Here is a 19,741-nt window from a genome sequence, read left to right on the forward strand (position 1 = left end):
TCTATGCCTGATCGCGATCATAACCAAGTAGGCCTAATAGAAAATTAGGCTAAAATGTTATACACTATTATATCAAACATACAGTTGGGAGTTGACACTGAAAGTGAAAAACAATCATTTTCACTTGATTTAAAACTGCCATATCTATTTAATAATCCTAAAGACTTGGCTAGCCATCATCAGCTTTCAGAACTGTAGACAAATTATTAATTTATTTCATGAATATCAACACTATCAACACAATAGGGGATTTAATTATTAACAACAATATATGTAATTATACTTTGAAATTTGGTTAGTACAATAGTTAACTGTTTTCTCTAATGGCTCAACTTACGCTATGAGCTGGATCAGCTTACCCTTACATGGGGCAAGTTGAGCCACAAGACAGGGGGTGGGGGTATTTTGTAGACTTGTAGACTTTTTTAATGTTTTTTTGGGGGTTTTTTGCTTTTGTTTTTAAATAAAGTTTACCATTGTACACACCACATAAAACGCCATATGTGCACCAGTGTACATGTTATACAACACCAATTAAATTTAGACAGCCTCTACATTTAAGTATTTTCAATAGTTGTCACAGTTATTTGTGGCAATTTGTAATTTTGTTATTGAAGACCAACTCAAACTCCATCAGTTACAAAGATGGACTAAGTTTCAGTATACATTGCCATCAAATTATTCATATTTTATTGCACTAAATATTAACAATTCTTTGTCACTTCTAAACTCAATTCAGCAATTCTTCACTCAAATCTTCTCAGTAATCATGGGATCCAGAGGGTCCTTACCTGAGCTAAAGAAACACTCTTCAGGTGCAAACCTTCGTGCAGAAAACAAGAGGACGAGAGGAGAGCGCGGAGTCCAAAGTGAGTGGAACAGCAAAAGGACCCCCTAGGCCGAATTCCAAAAAGTTGCCCCCCATGCTTTTCTGTCGATGGTGGCAAAATCCTTTAAACACACACATTTGTCCACACAGAACTGAGGCACTTTAGCTTGCTGGGGACTGGTCCACGTGACCCTTTCACGCTATGGTCAGTGTTTGGAGTGAGGTCATTTTTTGTATCAGGTATTTTAGAACTGTGGATGTGCAGAGATCCCTTGTTGTACTGGGTGGTCTAGAACTGTAGATGTTCCACAGTTTATTGTTGTTGTGTTGGGTGGTCTAGAACTGCAGATGTTCCACAGCTTATTGTTGTATTGGGTGGTCTAGATTTGTGGATGTGATGAGATTCGTTGTTGTATTGGGTGTTCTGGAACTGCGGATGTGCAGAGTCGCTGTTGTATCGGGTGTCCTAGAACTGGATGTGCAGAGGTTTGCAGTAATAGTACTCTGTTGTCAAAGCAGAATGCTGAGGCTCACACATTCTTTCAGTATATGCTCTTCAGGTCAGGTTGTACACACAGGGGACACACTCACATCAGACACATGAGTCACACAGTCACACACAGTCAATATACCAGAAGTGATGAAAATTATGTCCTTTTTTATTCAGATCACAGAGTGCACCAAATAGACATGTTAACCATAACACTTAAAAATTGGCACTCACTTAACTATCTTGAACTTAATGTGTACATATGTGCAAGTGGTCACTTAAGTAAGAAAAGGGAGACCACAATGGAAGACTGTGAAGTACTATTAAAAAATAATCAGGACATATCTTTGGCCTGGCTGTCATCAGAACCAATTTGTCCTGAATAGCTGGGTATCTGCAGAGAGAATAAAAAAAGTAAAACAGTAGCCAAAGCATGTTTCATCCTTCATAGAGGAGTCATGACTGGGATGACCAAAGCAAAGTTTAACAAGGCATTACTGTTGTTTACGAAAAGTATTTGCCTTCATCTGATCTAGACACAGATACCCCTAGTCAATGATTACTTTACACTTTCATCTTTTACACAAAGAATTATGAAAATTAAGAAGAGGACGATGTAATATGTGTCTAATATGCGGGATTGTAATCTCAGTATGATAAGAATGCAGATTAATCAACATTAATAAATTTATATATATATATATATATATATATATATATATATATATATATATATATATATATATATATATATATATTATATATATATAATATATATATTAATATATATAGTTGATTAACTAATAATAATACTAATAATAGATTAATCGTAAGAAAACTTATATGATGTGCTATTGCAGGGTTAGAACTGCCTCTCACTTGTGCAACTGCACAAAAAGTAAGCATCATAGTGATCTGAAATATTCCTATTACTTACCCTCCAGCTCAACTTCCACAGGTGTGTCATACTTGTTCCCCCTGTCCCTCCCGTTTCCATGGAAACGTAGAACACTCAATCAAATTTCTCAAAGAACATGATATTGTGATGTGAATTAGGATCTCACTAGATGGAATATTAAAGTATTCCACATAGACTCACTGTATAAGCAATTATCAGTTATTATCAACATGTATTTGTATTCCAGAGGTGTAATTTGTATATTATTAATACATTCACAGATCCATTTGCATTTCAGTGTGGCAAACAAGTTGCAACACTGGCATGTAAAAACACAAGCCGCACCTGATAAAACCAGCACAATACCCACTACCTTGGCACCATCACAGCAGTGCTACTGCTGTGCCCAGAACAGATCTGCCAACCAAATAGTATCCAAATAGTATAAGGTATATGTACCTAATAAAGTGACCAGTGAGTGAAGCTGCAAGCTAGGTGCTTTGAATCCAATGGGTGGTGAGTGTATGGCTATATATACACACAACAATAGCAAGTGACCATTTATCTTTAACTTGCATAAATATAACTACAGGTTTACATTCACTTTATGCAATGCCTGCATTTTTGGGTCAAATTTCCCTTCAAACTGCAGGTGGAAAACAAGTCATTGGGGTGTTTACCTTTTCCTCTGTATGAAGTAGAGAGCAGTGACAGTCCCGAGCACCAGGATAACAGCTCCACACACTGCAGCTGCGATCGAAGAGCCATTGGAAGCAGAAGAATCTGCGATGGCAAACAGATGCTATTATACTAGTAGTACATTATCCATAAGACATAAATAGTCAGATGTGTCCTATTCAAAGTAATCTGTCATTATTGGCAACCAGGAGGATTGAAATGTGTAACACATGAAACATGAAATAATCTGAAGAGTTTTACAGCACACAAGTAATACCAGCATTCAGTAAGTTAGCATACATTCTGCTTCACTGCTTAAAATGGGAAAAGATTGGAAAAGATCAATTTGAAGGTCAAATTGTTAACTGCAAAATGTTAATGACAAGGTGACTCAGGTGTTAATGCAGCGATCATCTCAATGGCCCACTCAGTGGTATACATTTAACCTCCACAAAACATCACCAGATTTCGCCAGCAAGGGTTACTTTAGCTAAGTGTTCCTAACCAGGCAGTGTTACGTAGGGCTGGAACCAAAATGTATTTTAAAAAAAACCTGTATCCATTTGGGCCTTGTCAACAGACTACCCATGAGTCACTGAAGCAGCTTCCAGTCCAAGTCCATGAAGGGACCTCATGTCCTGCACGTTCATTGGGACTTCCCTGCCCTGACATGTCTAATTACATCTCTCAATAAACGAATTGGGAAGTTATGAAGCCTTTTGCGAGTGGCTTTGTGCAGTGGCTCAGATCAAGGAAAGCAGAACAAAATGCAGCAACATTCGGGAGGGGGAATGAGAGCACTGTCACGCAAAGAAGATAACAGACAGGCCTGTGAGCGTCAGCTGTAGATGGCGTCGTCCGTGTTCATTGGCAGCGTAGCAGAAGATCGCACGGTCTCCTGCGCTTCCTAAGCGCCCAGTCAGAGTAGACTTCATGCTCCCATGGGACTCAGTAGTAACTGTCTGCTTGGCCTGAACACCAGCTGCCACCCAGTCCATGGCAGCCGCTGGATAAGAGTCAACCAAACACTCGCACTTCACCTCACCATTTTTCAGTGCACAGAAGGACTCTGGGGAGATGACTGGGGTGACTGGAAAAAGAGACATGATGTACGAGATATACGAGATCACTTGAGCAGACCTGACTATCCTAATTACATAATTCATATAATTATACACATGGATCTGGATTTATCTGGCATTAACAGATAATGACTGAACAATTACTCCCCACCTATATGTAACTATGCATTTTGTAGCATTTTATATCGTTGTTGAAACATTTTTGATTATTTGGATTATTTACCTGCTTCTTTCCTCTGTCAGGATTTAGCCAATGTATTTCACGTTACTAAATCATCACATAAGTGCACTGCGAATGTTATTGCTGAGTCATATGTTTCTGTTACCCTGACTGCGCTACCTCACCCACAGTCCCACATCCTGATAAAACATAATAAGACAAACTGATAATGCTTGGTGAAGATAACACGAAACGATACATATTCTCTTTTGCTGTTGGTCACTGATCTAGAAAGTGGAAGTGATGTGGAAGTAATGTGCCAGCGTGCTCCGATACTCACAGTCCACATGAATCAGCGTGCTGGCAGAGCTGCTCTGGCCGACCTCGTTCAGGGCAGAGCAGCGGTAGGGCCCCATTAGTCTGCCCGCGGCCAGCAGGTGGAGCCTCTCTGATTGTTCACTGAGCAGGACATCCCTGTCCCCCCGGAGCTGGTACCAGCTGTAGGACAGCACCGCAGGGAAAGCACGGGACACGACGCAGGACAGCGTGATATACTGACCCTCTAAAATATTGGTAGGCTGCTGGATGATGGCAACGTCCAGCGGGAGCTCTGAAATCAGCGGTGCAGGGAAGTTGAAAGCAGAATGGTTTCTGCTGTCAAGAGAAAGCTCATTAGAATGAGACTTGCTCTGTGTTGACATCTTTTCAAAAGACTCCATTTTGAAACTATGTTTAATGTTCTTCAGGTGGTCACCAAATAGATGAGTGGTTTGCAGGGTACACAATACAATACAGCCTTCTATTTCTCTGCTTCCATGATAAATTAAGCTTATTCAAATACATATATACAAATATACAAATTCAATTTCTTTTAAGAGAAAGAAATTGGAAGGCAACTAAAGACTGTTTTGGTCTATGGCAACTTGCAGCAACAAAATAAACACCAATCCCAAATCTGACACTTGTCACATTTTTTGCAGTGCACCTTCTATTTACTACCATCTATTTCTAAAGTGAAGGACAGCTACTGTACCCTTCATGACCAGGGTGTGCTCCTGTTGGCCATGAGCGTTGAAGGCCCTGCAGGTAACATTTGTGATCCGGAAAGTTCCGTTAAAACGGATCTTCCCGCTAAACGTGTGGTTCTGCCGTACGCTGACAGCCATAACATCGGTGAGGACAGAGTGAGGCTCTCCACCATCCACCCTCCACTCCACGGAGGCGCTGGGCCGGGATTGGACCTTACACCAGCACCGCAACGCTGGAGGATGGATCATGCAGCAGGACTCGGGCTGGATGCTCGGTGGGTCTAGAAACAACATGCCACATTGAGAGAACGTGAAGACACAGCTGGTCACTGAATATTGTCAATGCTCAAGCGTCATAAAGTATCAAGCTACAGTGCAAACACAATATTAAAATACAATATTGGTCTTTATAATAAAATACCCAGAAACTTAAAATCCTTGCATATCGCTGAGCCCGTCAAGGAGTTTTATGTTTCAGAATTTGTATGAATTTGTATCACACTTTTCAGTGCTTTTCTTCACTACATAACATCGATGAGTGTACAGACTGCAAGGTCATAGGTTGTTGACTGACACTCCGCGGTGACGATGAAGGGAGAGGTTGAGTTGGCCACTCCATGTGTGTTCTGTGCAGTGCAGTAGAAGCGGCTCTGATCAGGTGGCAGGTCAGTGATGGTGATGCTCTTCTCACGAGTGGTCAGCCCAAGCACAGGGCCTTCTCTCTGAAGGTACCACAGGAATGAGGAGGCAGGGGGGCTGGCATTGCTGCGGCACTCCAAAGTCATTTTCCCCCCGGCCTGGGCCATACTGTTCTCCCCGGACACATGCACTGTTCTCGGGGCATCTAAAGAGAGAGGTTTTTGTTGTTGTTGTTGTTGTTGTGTAATATTTCTGAATGCATAAATAAATTCATGGATGAATGGACACTTTCTTGTTTATTACTTTTTTTTTGCTGTAGCATGCAAACATGACCCCCTCTGCTCACTCACCCTTAATCTAACAAATGGGAAAGTAAAAAAGTATTCCTGAAACTGCATACAGATTTAAAAAGCCTAAAAGTATTAAAGCAAATGCGGCCTAAATTAAGAAGCAAAACCCAGCAATGAAATTGCTTACATGCAGACACGAGGATAAAAACATGTGGGGAAAAAAAAAACCTCTTTAAAATGGTTCAGACATTTAATATAGCACTACTGATAAGCTTTTGAACCTGGTACTCCATTATTAGAACTTACAGCTCAGGTTAATTTCCATCCACTTGGGGACTGTGGGTCTTCTCATGTGGCTCACCCAGCAGCCTACTACCCTTCCCTGGTCACTGACTTGGGCAGGGAAGGAGATGGTGCTTATTGTTTGCCAGTAGCCCTGGCCCAAGGCAGTTTGTTCATTCTGGACGTTTCCATTTGTGTCACCAAATGAAAGTGTTGGTGGAAAGAACGGGCAAGTGTGCTTTACTGCACAGATAATACGAAGAGTGTCACCCTCTTTGGGTTCTCCCTCAACAAACAGGTCTACTGTGGATGGGACCTCTGATATAAAACAGAGAATATTCAAAGTGAGCCGGGAATCTTTCAGTTATCCAGTACTTACATTTTCTCAATTTATCTTAACCTCGTTAATAATCAACCAACATAAGTGACTAACAGATAGCAATGTAATGTAATTTTAATGTAACTGTAACCACCATGTGCACAGTTTTGAGATGAGCAATAGTGCCCAAAACAATTATCCTGCAGTATCAGCAGAGGATTTACCTTGGACATTCAACATAACGGTTTTCCAATAGAATTTGTGACTGACTGTATCTGGATTAATCCAGGGGTAAAGCTGGTATCCGTTCATGTCTGGCACAACATAATTTATTTTCAAACTGCAGTTTCCCGACTTCACATCTCCAATGAGCTCAGTTCTACCACGGAACGGCTTAATAACAGCCTCAGCGTCTGTACTGTAGACCACGGGGTACTTCGTGCTGTGGTAGCTGTACCAGATGATGACGGATGGATTGTGGGAGGACGGATGGGTGAAGGAGCAGGGGATGACCACACAGGACCCGGACAGAGCGTTGGTCTTAGTGGGCATGTCCACATGCCAGTCCTGTGCCTCCACCATCGCACACCAGAGCACTGGCCAGGAAGATAGAGCGTGGAAACAAAACACAGTACACCCACACCCCTCTTCAGTAGAAACATCTAGCTTCACCATCACCAGCCACTTTATCTTCCCAAATTTTAAAGGAACGTTTTTTTAGGTGTTTTTTTTAGGTGTACATCTAGGGGCCATGTGTTGTTGTGAATGGTTTACCAGTCCCCTCTGTTCATTGCTTTGTGACTACAAGACAAGTGATTGAATAATATTTCGTTGGCAGGCCTTTCTCAACACAATAATACCGACATGGTAGCTATATGGTAGTGGATGCTGTGCTCTTGTTATTATATACAGACTGCAGTGTGGCTGGTGTTTTTACACTTCATTACTATGTCTAAAAATGTCCAAACAACAGAGGTTCTGTGGTCAAAAACTAACCTCCGTTGAGGGGTTGAAGGATGGTTACCGCAAGCTGTGCATGGCATTATGGTACAGTCTCTAACTGTACACCTACAAGGTGTTTCCAATAAACAAATCTTTCTAATAAAGTGGTCAGTACACACATAGTCATGGATTCAACATGGATTCAAACAAGCCACTGGGTGATGTAGTACTGTTATGGATGTGTTCCTGAATGAACAAACCATGTCAGTTCATCATAAACCTTCACACTATATTATTTTTACACTTTTAATGGAATTCAATCAAACCTAAACAATACCAAGAATGTGATTAGGAACACCACCTCACTCTTACCTTGCAGGAGAAAGCAGAGGTTGACAGGCCGATACCCCATTACTAAATCCACGGACAAGAGAACAAACAAAATTAATCGGATATCTAGATTCATTTGCAGGTATTTGCAGTAAGAGACTATTTTTTTCAAATTCAGCACATGGAATTTGAAAAGCAACTATAAGCAATTAGACATTAAGCACAATATAGATATTCAGCTAGTAAATGAATACCCATGTGATGCCTTCTGTGGCTTTTTCCTTTGCGACAATTAAGTGACCTTGCCAAGCCTTTCTGTAAGTTTACTGCAAGATAAGCACTTATGCCGGAAACTAGCAGAAATAAACTAAGGGGAAGTATGATTCTCAGAGCTTCATTAGAATGACAAGTGTAGCTAATTTTCTAGATTATATCAATAATTTGAAAGTGAGAGTGTGGCTAAATACTCCCAGAAGCAATAAATAAATAAATAAATAAATAAATAAATAAATAAATAAATAGAGTTTAAAAGCTCAATGTCACTGTTTTTTATTTTACAAATTGTGCATGCTGTGTTGCATAGGATGATACACCAGGTCTCTCTTGTCAAAGAGATTTACATTCTCAATGGCACTAGCACATTTAAAGAAGGCTTAAATTAATTAAATACAGTATTAAGACGTAAGAAAAAAAATTCAAATATTGAGACTTTTTCTTATATTCTCTTTTTGCAAAGTAAAAACCATGTGAAAAACATTTAACCAGCTCGAACTACTGAAATCTTTTGGAAGTGAGACTTAGAAAAATGGTATTAAAGGAACTACAAACGAAGAGCACTAATTTAAAATGCACAGTTACACCCAATACAATGACAACACTGCTGAAAAGAGCCCTTGATTTGGCAACGAGGAAGCAAAATGATTACCAAAAAGAACAAAAACCAGAGGATCTGAAATCAAAACAGCCCTAAATAAGAGAAGTTCACTTCATACTGAGACCCACTCACACACTGCATTTTAAATTGTTCTTTTCATGGCAAATACACATAGGTAATATAAAAAGTTTAAACGCACTGGTACAGATCAGAGAAAGTTACCCACAGAGCAGATACTGCCTTCATCAGGGTTGCCAAGTAACTTCTAGTATCTAAACTTCAAGTAAACTTCTAGCCTTCCTACCAAAGAGCACATTACTAATTCTCCATATTATTTACTAAAAACACATCACTTGAGCATGCTAAGAAGTTTCTCTTTTTACAACCCTAAATATATAATTCTTTAATTCTTTGACGCCATTTGTGTGACAAACCAATGTGTGGGTGGCTCAGATTTGAACCAGATCAGGTTCTCATACAGATAAACAGACTCTGTATGCTAGACACCATTTCCCTGTTATTAAAATGGTTTATAGATATCCAGAAGGAAAAAAAGGTAGCTCATGTTAGACATTTTTCCAGCAATTAGCAGATGCTCTTGTCCAGAGAGGTTTACAACAGTGTTTTGTTGTCTCCATGGAAGAAATCAGTTATTAATTCCTACATTTAAACTTAACATCACTAATGTCTGTCTATTAAAAAAGTCAGTCAGTGACTCTTTGGCAAACCATGGGAAATGAGATGAGGTAGGTCTACACATTGCTGGGATCTGGGCGTTTTCCCATTTTTAAATTCCTTTAATGGCATAAAAGCATTATTTGAAATAAAATGTTTAAACGCTAGACTAGAAGAGAGCTAGAGCAGCAGTTACACTGTAGTAGCCATTCTCATTGGGTGGGTCGCCAACGGCAACGATCCTCCTCGTTCTGTTATCACCTGAAAACCAAAAAATGTGAAAAATATCAAATTTTTCTTATAATGTTTCAGTACTGAAAAACAGTGTATGATCAGTTACATATCAAATTAGAGAAAGGGTTGAGGTGAAATACAATACCTGATTACAGTAAAGGTTGTAATTAGGAGGCTGTTTAAGTCCACTGGTCAAAAGTTTGTGAGGTTTGGTCAGATCAGGCTGACTGACCACAGCCTAAGGAAGAGCACACAAAAGGGAACAAATTATGCAAAACCAATTATCACAATCATGCAGTTACCAAGTTATCAATTACATAACCGGTTCTTGTGACCTGCAGTTCATTTATTAGCATAATTAGCATTTCGTAGGATTTTTTAGGGGATGAACTTGAACTTACTTTCTCCACTGCTCTTGATACAGGATATCTGGGGCTTCGATCTGCTAAGACAAACAAATAATCAGAAACTTCTGAAATCCCACCAAAGATCACGGTTGGATGAGCACAGGGGTCACGCACCTTTCTTTTTATAGCAAAAGACACACAGGAGGATGAGGCTGCTGAGTAGGATCAATAGAAGGATACTGCAAGGGATTCCAGCAGCTAGGCCAATAATAGCAGTCGTACTGAGACCTGCATCACACAGAAATATGCACAGCACTGAGACCTGCATCACACAGATAAACACAGCATTGAGACCTGCTTCACACAGATAAACACTTAGCACTGAGACCTGTATTGCACAGCTATACACACAGCACTGGGTTTACATTTGCTGAGTCAGCAACACTGAGCCAAAAATGTAACAAAGTGGTGCTCCTTAAAGCACTGAACAATTTGCATTTTCTTTCGATGCCGTTTGGAAGGCGGCAGTACCCACTGTTGACTGAGTGTAAACATCTGTAATGATGACCGAAATTACAAAAATACCAAAAAAAGACACCCCACCCCCCAAAAACGAGAACTTCTCTCAAGTTACAGGCTAAATCAGCAAAGAAACCACCTCTACCATCTCTGTTATGTTTACAAGCACAACAGATCATCATGTCATCTTCACTGCCTCATTACATAAGCACTGAGAAAGACAGCTAGGTAATATAAACACAATATTAAAAGAGATACAGAATTCATACACTGTAGACCTACTCATAAGATTTAAAAACAAAATTTAGAAAATACACAGCTAAATGCTAATATGATCTGCAATAAATACAAAAAATGTATTTATTTGTGAAAGACCCACTAGAAGTATCTAATATCTTCTGAATAAATGTTTGGCAAGTCCATTTTGAATTGTGCTCTGTCAAATAATCATGCTAGGAATTTTCCCCATCATACCCCGCACTTCTATGGTGATGTCCTTCTCGAGATGTGCACTGGTCTTCGTGTTAAGCAGCACACAGGTGTAAACACCGCTCTGGCTCGGTTGCACATCCATGAGCTCGAGCGTTCCATTGGAGGAGGTTGGGAGGCCGTGGCCATTATAAACCCAGGTAGCAGAGGGTGTGGGAACTCCTTCAGCTCGGCAGGACAGAGAGAGAGTCTCCCCTGCAACAAAGGTGGCCTTTGTAGGACTGACCTCCAGAAATGGCTGGTCTGGCCCATCTAAATACAATCAGGGAGGGAACAAACGCACAGCATGAAATGGCTCTTTGTTTAAAGTAACACTTTAAACACAGATTAAAAACAAATAAACATATAACACAAACAAAATGCGAGTGTGTTTTAGGGATTAGGGATTATGAAGCAAATAGGACCATATTAACCATCACCTAGATCGCTGTCTGTTTCAACAAGTAAGGGAAAATGAAATTAATCTTTAAAACAATGTATCAAGATATCAGGATAAAGTTTTAAAATGATTATGAGGGCAAGAGTGACAATGTTAGATTTTCATTATAGTCTTTTCAATTTAACACACATTAATGAACCAAAAGGTGCATTTGCTTTCATTGCAGGGCTTAATATTAATCAAATCCACCTGAAACTGCTCAACAAGGCTTTCTCAAGGTACCACTTAACTGGATCAGATGTATTACATGTTGCTCAAGATAAAATGAGCAGAGACCTTCCGAAGATGAGTGGGCAACCACATGGCTACAGCGGAACATCTCAACACCACCTGGCTCTGCAGCTCTACTAATGGCGTGCCAGTGTTCTGCATGGTTTAGTGTCTTGCCTGCTGTAACTAATTCAATTAAACTAATCTACAGACTTTGGAGAAAACTGCAAAAAACAAACAAACAAAAACAATTGCAGAGGCTCTTTGAGACCCCCTAATTTAAACAGTGTTTATCAATCCAGTCCTTGGGAACAGTCCACAGTTTTGCTTCATCCCAGCTCCCAGCAGCCTGTACCAGGTATTCCAATTCTTGTGTTTTGCTTGGTCCAAGTGCAGTGGGACCAATATTAAAAAAAAAAAAAAATTAAGTGTACTATCTTAGAGGCCCCCTGCAGTTAAACATTCCTGATCTAAAGGACAAAACATGAGCAATCTTACAAAACACGGTGACGTCCTTGTACTGTGTCCCGGAGCTGAACGGGTTGGTGAGGACGACGCTGTAGCGGCCCGTGTCATTGCGGCTCGGCCGCTTTATCGTCAGACTCTTCTCCATGATGGAGTAGACAGGGCCATCTGCCACCGGCAGACCGTTAAAGTACCACTCTGAATATGTGGCCTGGCCTGGCACTGAGCTGTAGAAGAGCACAAACGCAGGGCCTCCCTCAATGGCATCTTGCACCCCAGTGCCCACAGAAATGTCCTGGATGCTGTCTGTGAAGTAAGAAGATGGAAAGTCACTAGAGTGTATATGGCTTCAGTGTAACTTTTTAATGCATATAAAGCTTCCCACTTCAGTATCATGTCCATCTCTGTGAGACTTACAAAAAGAAAACATGCAACCTTTGCCTTTGTCCTGTGTTGTAGCCACTGCACAGTATGTGAAGTTGACTCACCATATACAGAGAGTGTAAAGTTGAGCGATGCCTCACGGCCCCCTGATTTCATCATCTGCACTGTGTATGTACTGCTATAGTTGAGCGGAATATTCCAGAACATGAGAGACCCGCTGTGATCTACGGATAACACCCCCCTGTACATAGGAGCGATGTCGGGAGGAATGCTGTAGCCCGCTATCCATATAGCCACTCGTACTGTCCCCATGTACCAGGTCACCAAAGGCCCAGTCGCTCCACTGTAGGACACACCAAGGGTCACATTGGTGCCAACGAAAGCATTGACCAGGGTGGGTCCAGTGGGTGATACGACTAGAGCACAACCACAACCTGTGGTTTAAAAAAAAATTGTTTAAGTTTAATCCCGAATAGGAACTCTACATAAAAATCTCTAGTCATCCTATATGTTGGATCAGTGCCTGCATAAGATTACTTTGTTACATTTGTGTACATCATTATCATGTTCTCCAAATGTTGGATAATATTGTAGGCTACCTTGAAATGGCAAGTCTGAACTAGGTCAGACTGTCATTGAAGATCACTGATGTGCAATGAAGAGAGCTCTGTTTACAGTTTAAAAAAAACGGTTTATTAAAACCGGGCTGTAAAAATTATGTAAGCGGAATCAGGTAATGTGAACGTTAATGCCTGTAGAAATTCTTATTATTATTAAAACGTATTTGGAAGGTGCCCCAAACGGATGTACGTTATCTATATAGTTTAAAGAGCCAGTGAAACTTACCGGTTACGTATAACATCAGCAGAAGCACCAATGTTAAGAGCTCAGAAAGACACTGCTTCATGACGACGAATCTCCGGGCAAAAGAGCAATGAGGTTAGCCTACTTCATTCCGAAATCTTGTCAACAACTCGCATCTCAGCTTTCCCGTGGACTTGAAAATCTCTGGAGTGAGAAACACTCCCCAAACCCCACCCACTCCGTCCCCGAGGTCTTCTCTTAGCGGGTCTATGTATGCAAACTGCAGGACCGAAGGAATAAGGCTCCTTACCAAACTCCTGAATTTTTTTACCAGATAAACGAAAAATAAATGAAACTTGACATTGGCAACCTCAAAATGTGTCCGTGCAGTTTGAGTCCATGCCAACTCAAATGGATCTGTGTCGCGTAATGTAATAGCCCGACTCATTTAACTGTTCCATGCTTTAAAAAGCATTTATGTCCAGGTTGCGTTTTTAAACTTCGTCCTGTGATACAGGTTTATGCGCTGCCAACTGCCTTTAGAAGCATCAATTCTCAGAGCTGACACTGGGATTAGCGACAGGCAACCAGCCAGAAAATGCAACATGAGAACAGAATTGAACAGAGCGATAAGGATCATTGACGCTCCTCGAGAGTACATGAAAACCCTCATCATATGAAGACTTAGATGACCCTCTTCTCTGTTTAAGAGCAAACGAAAGACAGGACACGTAAGTATTTGGTATTCACGCCGTGTTCTTTTTCAACAGGTTGGACAAGTTAACAGTTGCCTGCATCGCTACTGCAAAGTCACGCATGCTCCGAGTAAACGAAAACTCCAGAAGAAAATAGCATTCCAAGTGTAACCAGTCAAATTGTCATTTTTTTTACTTGTCACTGTCAATTCCTACACTCTTGACTTTCTCTCATAAACTTCAGTAGGTAGTAGACATGCTGAGAAAGGTATTTCTAAATTACATGAAGTAAACATATACACAAGAAAGCAGACACTCTTGTGAGGGGAATACTTGCCCGTGACCTAGATTACGCTGCGGTGAATTACGGCAGTGAAACAGGTGTAAGAATTAAAATTTACCCAATACTGTATAGAGCTCTAGAAGTTAAAGGTTTTAATGTTGCCTTAATGTAATTACGTCAACCCAATCACACGTGAAAACAAAGGCCATCAGTGTGGTATTCAAGTTTATTTAGCTATTAAATTTGAATTGATTGTATTGTGCTATTTCTATCTTGGCCACTATTCGGGCCAACAGAGGTGGTCAGGAGGTGAAATAACCGATCCTTTGCTACTATTCCTTCCAGAAGTCTTCTGAGATGCTCTTGCATTCTCCTTCCCAGCAAGCAAAAAACATGTTCTCCAACAAAACAGGACCCCTGGCACCAAGCAGTGAGATTTTATTAATGACAGGAAATTAAATCATAATTAACATGCTAATATATTTAAGTAAATACAGTGCAGCGGAGTGAAATGGAATAAATCTATACAGAGAATTTCGGGTAAAGTTGCCCTTGATTTTCACTTGGGGTATACCATCATCACTACCAAGAATTGTTTGTATATCTTATGGAATTAAAAGTGGTTGACCAAGATGGGAATTAAGACGATTGTCTGTATAAAGCACAAACAGAAAAAGTGATGTACAAGGTTTTTTTAATTATTGTTTTCAGTCAGACACTGTACAGTCAAAACTACCTGGAGGTGCTGAGGTTTTAAAAAGTGTTATCCTCCTGTTCCATGCTGAGAGACAGTGTCCAACCACAACGAGTCCTCTAAACACCACTGACACCATATAAATTACACAGCCTGAAATAGACAGGCCCCTGTTCCTCTTTTCTCCTGCAGGTTGAGTGGCTCCATCAGTTGAAAACATGTGGCTGAAAACTTCAAGTGAAAGATCTAGAGTTTCTTGCAAAACTCCGAATCATTTTTGGACGATGCAAGTCAAGTGCAATTTGACTCATGGTGCTGTTACCTGCTTGGTACTTACGGGCAGCTGACAAAGATACGGACTTACTATTAATGCAATCAAGCGTACATGACCATATATCATGTACATGGGCATGTGTGTGCTGTTATAATCAAAATGGACACAAAAAACAGGTCTGCTCTCTCCAGGAAGAAGAAGCAAAATTAGAGAGGCATGTTAATTAAGAGGCCCAGAGCAGTAGTACTGGTGGTGAATCAGGTCTGGAATCCTCAAATCCTCTTATTTTAAGGATAATAATCAAAGACATGTTTTCGCACCCTGAAAGAAAGATAATCCTATAATCTTATAACAGCAATCAAAAGCATAAAATGCTTCGTATCGGGCCAAATCCCCAAGGCCCATATAACTGTGATTACTATGTGAAAAAAAAACCAAAAAAAGACCTGATCTGAAATAAAGATAAATGTAAGACAAAATATGGGCCAGTGTCTGTCAGCAGTCTTATTCCAAAAAAAAAAAAAAAGAGGAGAGAGAGAGAGAGAGATCCAGCATCAGGTACCTGCTGCTGTTACAACCGTAGCACACAGTAGGTTGTATGAGGCACAAATAAAACATCCGGACCCTTGCTGTGAAGAACTTGTTAAATGTGGACCTGCGTCTCTCAGCGCTCCTCTACATGACAGGGGTGGAGTCAGAATTCATGAAGGGGCAGACACTGCCACCACTGGCTGATCAGGGTATCTGATTCCACTAAGTGATCCTCCATGGAGTCTGATCTACATTACAGTATGAATGTACACAATTCATCAGTTCAGAAATGCTTTTTTTAGTATTGATGGTGATTTGTTTCAAAGGATAATGTGATTTTTATGTATATACCACTGTAATAGAAGGAAAACAGCTACAACAACACAGCCCCTAAACTGAGCCAAGTTCTTCAGTTGGTCTGTATTCCTCTTCTCTCACCCCAGCAGGGGTGTGTGGGCACTGCTGCTGCTGCTGCTGCTACCCTCACTGCCTCTATATCCTCCCTGCCTCTTTCAGCTTACTGACCAGATCCTCCACTGATTCCACTTTGACCCCAGCCTGCCTCTGTGGAGGCTCATCCACCCGCAGGACCTCCACCCGAGAGGTCATGTCCACGCCCAAGTCTCCGGGCTTCATGTTAGCAATCTTCTTTTTTTTGGCTTTCTGTGAGGAATATAAACAGTGTTTAAGTCGAGTGTGATGGGCGAATGCAGGTGTGGAAATGGAGTGTCCATCAACCACAAAGCCCATGGAAAAAGAGACACAGACGTATGGTAATACCACACCATGATGTTAGGCAGCGTGGCATATCTGGGCGTGTTGAGGCGTAGGTCGGCTGTCACCACCACTGGCATGTTAAGCTTGATGGTTTCCAGTCCACCGTCGATCTCTCTGACCACCTTCACTTTGTCTCCCTCAATTACCAGCTCTGAGGCAAAGGTCCCCTGTAGTAAGCCAGTCCACTAGAGGTCAGTCCACTAGGGGTCAGACTACAACTTTACATTAAACAAGTCTACAGTGATCTCACTCAAACAAACCTGAAGGTCACGATCACTGACCGAGTACATATAATGTTAGATTACAGCATGTGCTTCACTCTGTGACCAGAAATGAATGAAGATAATAAGGAAAAACGAGGAGTAAAACTATCCTAACGCCACGATATTGTAATAGCTGCTGAATCAGGATTAAGTATTTGAACATTTGTGAAATTTTAGCCATTTTCCTTTCTCTAAAAATCATCGGGTTTCAGGTAAATCTGGACTCACACAAATCACAGAAAATGTCCACTATTAAGCACCATAAAAAGACAAATTGTAGCAGGTGCTACATGAACGGCAAATGAGACATGACGGGGGGGGGGGGGGGGGGGGGGGTGAAAGTGGAAGCAACAAGATGAACAGAGGGCAAAGTCACACCTGGGGCCAGTCCAGCAGAGCTGCGGTCATCTGACCAGTCTGATTACAATCATCGTCAATAGCCTGTCAGACAGTAAACACACAATAATGGCCTGCGTTAAATTAACACAGTTTTTATAAGACTGCTCCGAGTGGACTCGCATGATCTTGGAAGATATTATTTCCTGGTAGAATTAATTTAACCCCCAGAGATTTACTGCGAATTCCCAGGACACACATTAACCAACAAACAACAGTTGTTTTAGACTATAAAGGCCATGAGTGGCTTTTCTTTTTAACTTCAGCCTTAACATTCAATACTGATAACCAGGCACTAAAAAAACCTTCATGAAACAGTGAAACAAAATAACCCCATTTTGTATAATAATCCCAGGGTGCAAAATAATCCCAGGGTTTATATTAGTTTTACACTTTTTCATATTTTTCCTTAAGACCTTTGCAAACTTTTACCGAAATACTTCCCTGTGAGCACAAAAACCAGTGATCATATAAAACAAAACTAAGCAAACAGTAGAATGCAACCTGTTTTCCAAGGATGATCAGAGATGCTTCCTCCTTCTTTGCAAGAGCTGCAAGAATCTTGGACACCTGCAGTGGTCCGAGGGAGTCGTAATCCTTTCCAGACACTTCCACATGAATACCACGGTCTGCACCCATTGCCAGCGCAGTGCGAATGGTCTCCTAAACACAAACGTCCATATCAACATTTTGCTACCTGTGTCTGCTGAAATTAACATGCCATGGGCTGATATCTCTTTAGAACAGCAAGTGATGAACTTTATATAATCTTAATAGGTGATATTTGCGGTCAAAAGTTAACATAACATCCTAACAATCGAATGGAACTACAAGCCATTCTCACTGGTGTGCCGCTCATTGGTGCAGAGCTATAGCGCCATCTGCTGGTCATATCCACAGCCAGACTGCTTGGTGCCCATTACCTGCACCTGCTGAGGCCCACAGCTGACAGCGACCACCTCCTGAACAAGCTTCTTCTCTTTGAGCCTGACAGCCTCCTCCACAGCAATCTCACAGAAAGGATTCATGGAGTGCTTCACGCCATCCGTGACCACGCCAGTGTTATCAGGCTTGACTCGGATCTGGAAAATGAAGAGGTCAGAACTTGCTGCCATGTGTGCAAAATCAAAATGCACACTAAATGATCTAAAAGCAACATGCCAGTTTTCAAAGTAAATGTGATATGAACAATAAAAATGGGCCTTCAAATACTGTGCAAGGATTTAAGATGATTTGCTACTCTCTTTTTTTTTTGCATTGATATTCAGTTTTGGATATTATTCGTCATTCGGTTGTGTTTAGTGAACTTATATCTAAGAACAATGACAAGTTAAACATTATCTTGATCAGTAAACTCCTAGCCCAGATACTGGGAGTAATGTCTGCTGCATTTGGCCCTAATGGTAGTCTAAACTCACAAAATAACTCCACAGTAGATGAATCAGAGCTGTCGCAACCATTATCAGACTCCTAGTTTATTGAATGTACAGGCAAACAATGGTAGTGTCCCTCTCCTGTCATAAGTTGTCAAACAGCAGTGAGGAGTAAAACAAAGGGTGGAAACAGATCTAGTCACAATGCAACTATATACTTTGGAAGCAACCTGAATGCAAACTACAAAAGCACTTTCCCAAAGGTCAGATAGATAGATAGCAACCGAGACAATAATCAATAATGAATGTTCAATTTCTGAACTATTGGGACTTGTAGTCTACTCAGTGTTATAGGTTAGATAGCGAACATAACATACAGTAGAATATGCACGACTCAGATAAAAGCAATTTGGAAGTACGCCTAAAAAAAAAAGCTAGCATTAGTTACAAATAGACTCGGATATGTGTTAATGTACTAGTTTAAGTGAATGACAAGTTAGAAAAAAAAGTTATAATCTGAGGAAAATGTCAGTCACATATTAGATAGGTTAGCTAACCAGCTAGCTAAACGTCAGCAACATGAAAGAAATAGCTAGCTTGTTAGCTACCTAGCTACGTTACAGTAGAAAGAGAAAAAAAAAACTGTGAATAAATTCGGTCTACAAACCTGGAAAAAAAACCTGGAAATAAATTTAGTTTAAATACATATCGGGGAAAATGTCCCTGTGACCCCTGACCTTGATATGCAGACCCAGTTATTTGCCTACTAGCACAGCTGGTCTAAAGTTGGTTTGGGTTTGGGGAACCGCAATTAAGCATATCCAAATATACGCGGACACCATTTTTTTCTTTCTCTTTGTTTGTCTTTACTGCAAGGCTGCGTTTGACAAAAGTACAATGACATGTACCTTGACGGCGTAATCAATTACTCTCTTAACTCCAACAAGGACCCGGGCAGTCATTGTAGCGGCTCTCCGATCTCCTGGGAACGTGTAAAATCACACACCCCGCACAGTCCGGAGGAATATCGGTGTGATGCCAGAAGGGC

General features: G+C 40.8%; 3 protein-coding genes and 1 long non-coding RNA gene across 7 annotated transcripts; 1 reads left to right on the plus strand and 3 right to left on the minus strand.

Moving 5' to 3' along the window:
* Nucleotides 1-1,467: 1,467 nt before the first annotated feature.
* On the minus strand, nt 1,468-8,283 carry LOC113588474 (myelin-associated glycoprotein-like). 4 transcript variants are annotated; one of them, XM_027027665.2, is made up of 11 exons: nt 8,222-8,283; nt 8,010-8,051; nt 6,920-7,291; nt 6,401-6,694; nt 5,740-6,009; nt 5,171-5,446; nt 4,478-4,747; nt 3,725-3,985; nt 2,898-3,000; nt 2,257-2,297; nt 1,468-1,713 (listed from the first exon to the last, which is right to left on the minus strand). In XM_027027665.2, exons 1-11 carry the CDS (start codon nt 8,223-8,225, stop codon nt 1,682-1,684), a joined length of 1,965 nt encoding a protein of 654 aa, XP_026883466.2. In that variant the 5' UTR covers nt 8,226-8,283; the 3' UTR covers nt 1,468-1,681. The 4 variants fall into 4 exon arrangements, with proteins under 4 accessions (XP_026883466.2, XP_026883465.2, XP_026883464.2 ...); XM_027027664.2 differs by having other exon boundaries at nt 2,257-2,306; XM_027027663.2 differs by having other exon boundaries at nt 2,257-2,312.
* Nucleotides 8,284-8,500: 217 nt separating this feature from the next.
* Nucleotides 8,501-13,824, minus strand: vsig10l (V-set and immunoglobulin domain containing 10 like). The gene is made up of 8 exons (XM_027027661.2): nt 13,450-13,824; nt 12,708-13,037; nt 12,253-12,525; nt 11,091-11,357; nt 10,272-10,385; nt 10,152-10,192; nt 9,896-9,988; nt 8,501-9,777 (listed from the first exon to the last, which is right to left on the minus strand). Exons 1-8 carry the CDS (start codon nt 13,508-13,510, stop codon nt 9,709-9,711), a joined length of 1,248 nt encoding a protein of 415 aa, XP_026883462.1. The 5' UTR covers nt 13,511-13,824; the 3' UTR covers nt 8,501-9,708.
* A 213-nt stretch (nt 13,825-14,037) lies between these two features.
* LOC113588467 lies at nt 14,038-15,898 on the plus strand. Its single transcript, XR_003411852.2, has 2 exons — nt 14,038-14,138; nt 14,731-15,898. It is a non-coding gene; the product is annotated as an uncharacterized LOC113588467 (long non-coding RNA).
* On the minus strand, nt 15,063-19,689 carry etfb (electron transfer flavoprotein subunit beta). Its single transcript, XM_027027654.2, has 6 exons — nt 19,602-19,689; nt 18,244-18,402; nt 17,825-17,983; nt 17,303-17,365; nt 16,670-16,828; nt 15,063-16,547 (listed from the first exon to the last, which is right to left on the minus strand). The coding sequence occupies exons 1-6, from the start codon at nt 19,653-19,655 to the stop codon at nt 16,377-16,379; spliced, it is 765 nt and encodes a 254-aa protein (XP_026883455.1). The 5' UTR covers nt 19,656-19,689; the 3' UTR covers nt 15,063-16,376.
* Nucleotides 19,690-19,741: the final 52 nt, after the last annotated feature.

Source organism: Electrophorus electricus, chromosome 5, assembly GCF_013358815.1.
Source record: "Electrophorus electricus isolate fEleEle1 chromosome 5, fEleEle1.pri, whole genome shotgun sequence".
Taxonomy (NCBI): Eukaryota; Metazoa; Chordata; class Actinopteri; order Gymnotiformes; family Gymnotidae; genus Electrophorus; species Electrophorus electricus.

What these genes read in the sequence shown, in the direction of transcription:
- LOC113588474 (XM_027027663.2), bottom strand. An exon ending in GATGGAAATTAACCTGAGCT is followed by an intron (nt 6,010 to 6,400) that starts GTAAGTTCTAAT and finishes CTCTCTCTTTAG; the next exon opens with ATGCCCCGAGAACAGTGCAT. An exon ending in CTTCATCGTCACCGCGGAGT is followed by an intron (nt 5,447 to 5,739) that starts GTCAGTCAACAA and finishes TGTTGTTTCTAG; the next exon opens with ACCCACCGAGCATCCAGCCC.
- vsig10l (XM_027027661.2), bottom strand. Translation starts at nt 13,510, where the DNA reads ATGAAGCAGTGTCTTTCTGAGCTCTTAACATTGGTGCTTCTGCTGATG. An exon ending in CAAGGACGTCACCGTGTTTT is followed by an intron (nt 11,358 to 12,252) that starts GTAAGATTGCTC and finishes GATTGTATTTAG; the next exon opens with ATGGGCCAGACCAGCCATTT. An exon ending in ACAACCTTTACTGTAATCAG is followed by an intron (nt 9,778 to 9,895) that starts GTATTGTATTTC and finishes TTTGGTTTTCAG; the next exon opens with GTGATAACAGAACGAGGAGG.
- etfb (XM_027027654.2), bottom strand. Translation starts at nt 19,655, where the DNA reads ATGACTGCCCGGGTCCTTGTTGGAGTTAAGAGAGTAATTGATTACGCC. An exon ending in TGATCATCCTTGGAAAACAG is followed by an intron (nt 17,366 to 17,824) that starts GTTGCATTCTAC and finishes ACTGTCTGACAG; the next exon opens with GCTATTGACGATGATTGTAA. An exon ending in CCACGCTGCCTAACATCATG is followed by an intron (nt 16,548 to 16,669) that starts GTGTGGTATTAC and finishes TATTCCTCACAG; the next exon opens with AAAGCCAAAAAAAAGAAGAT.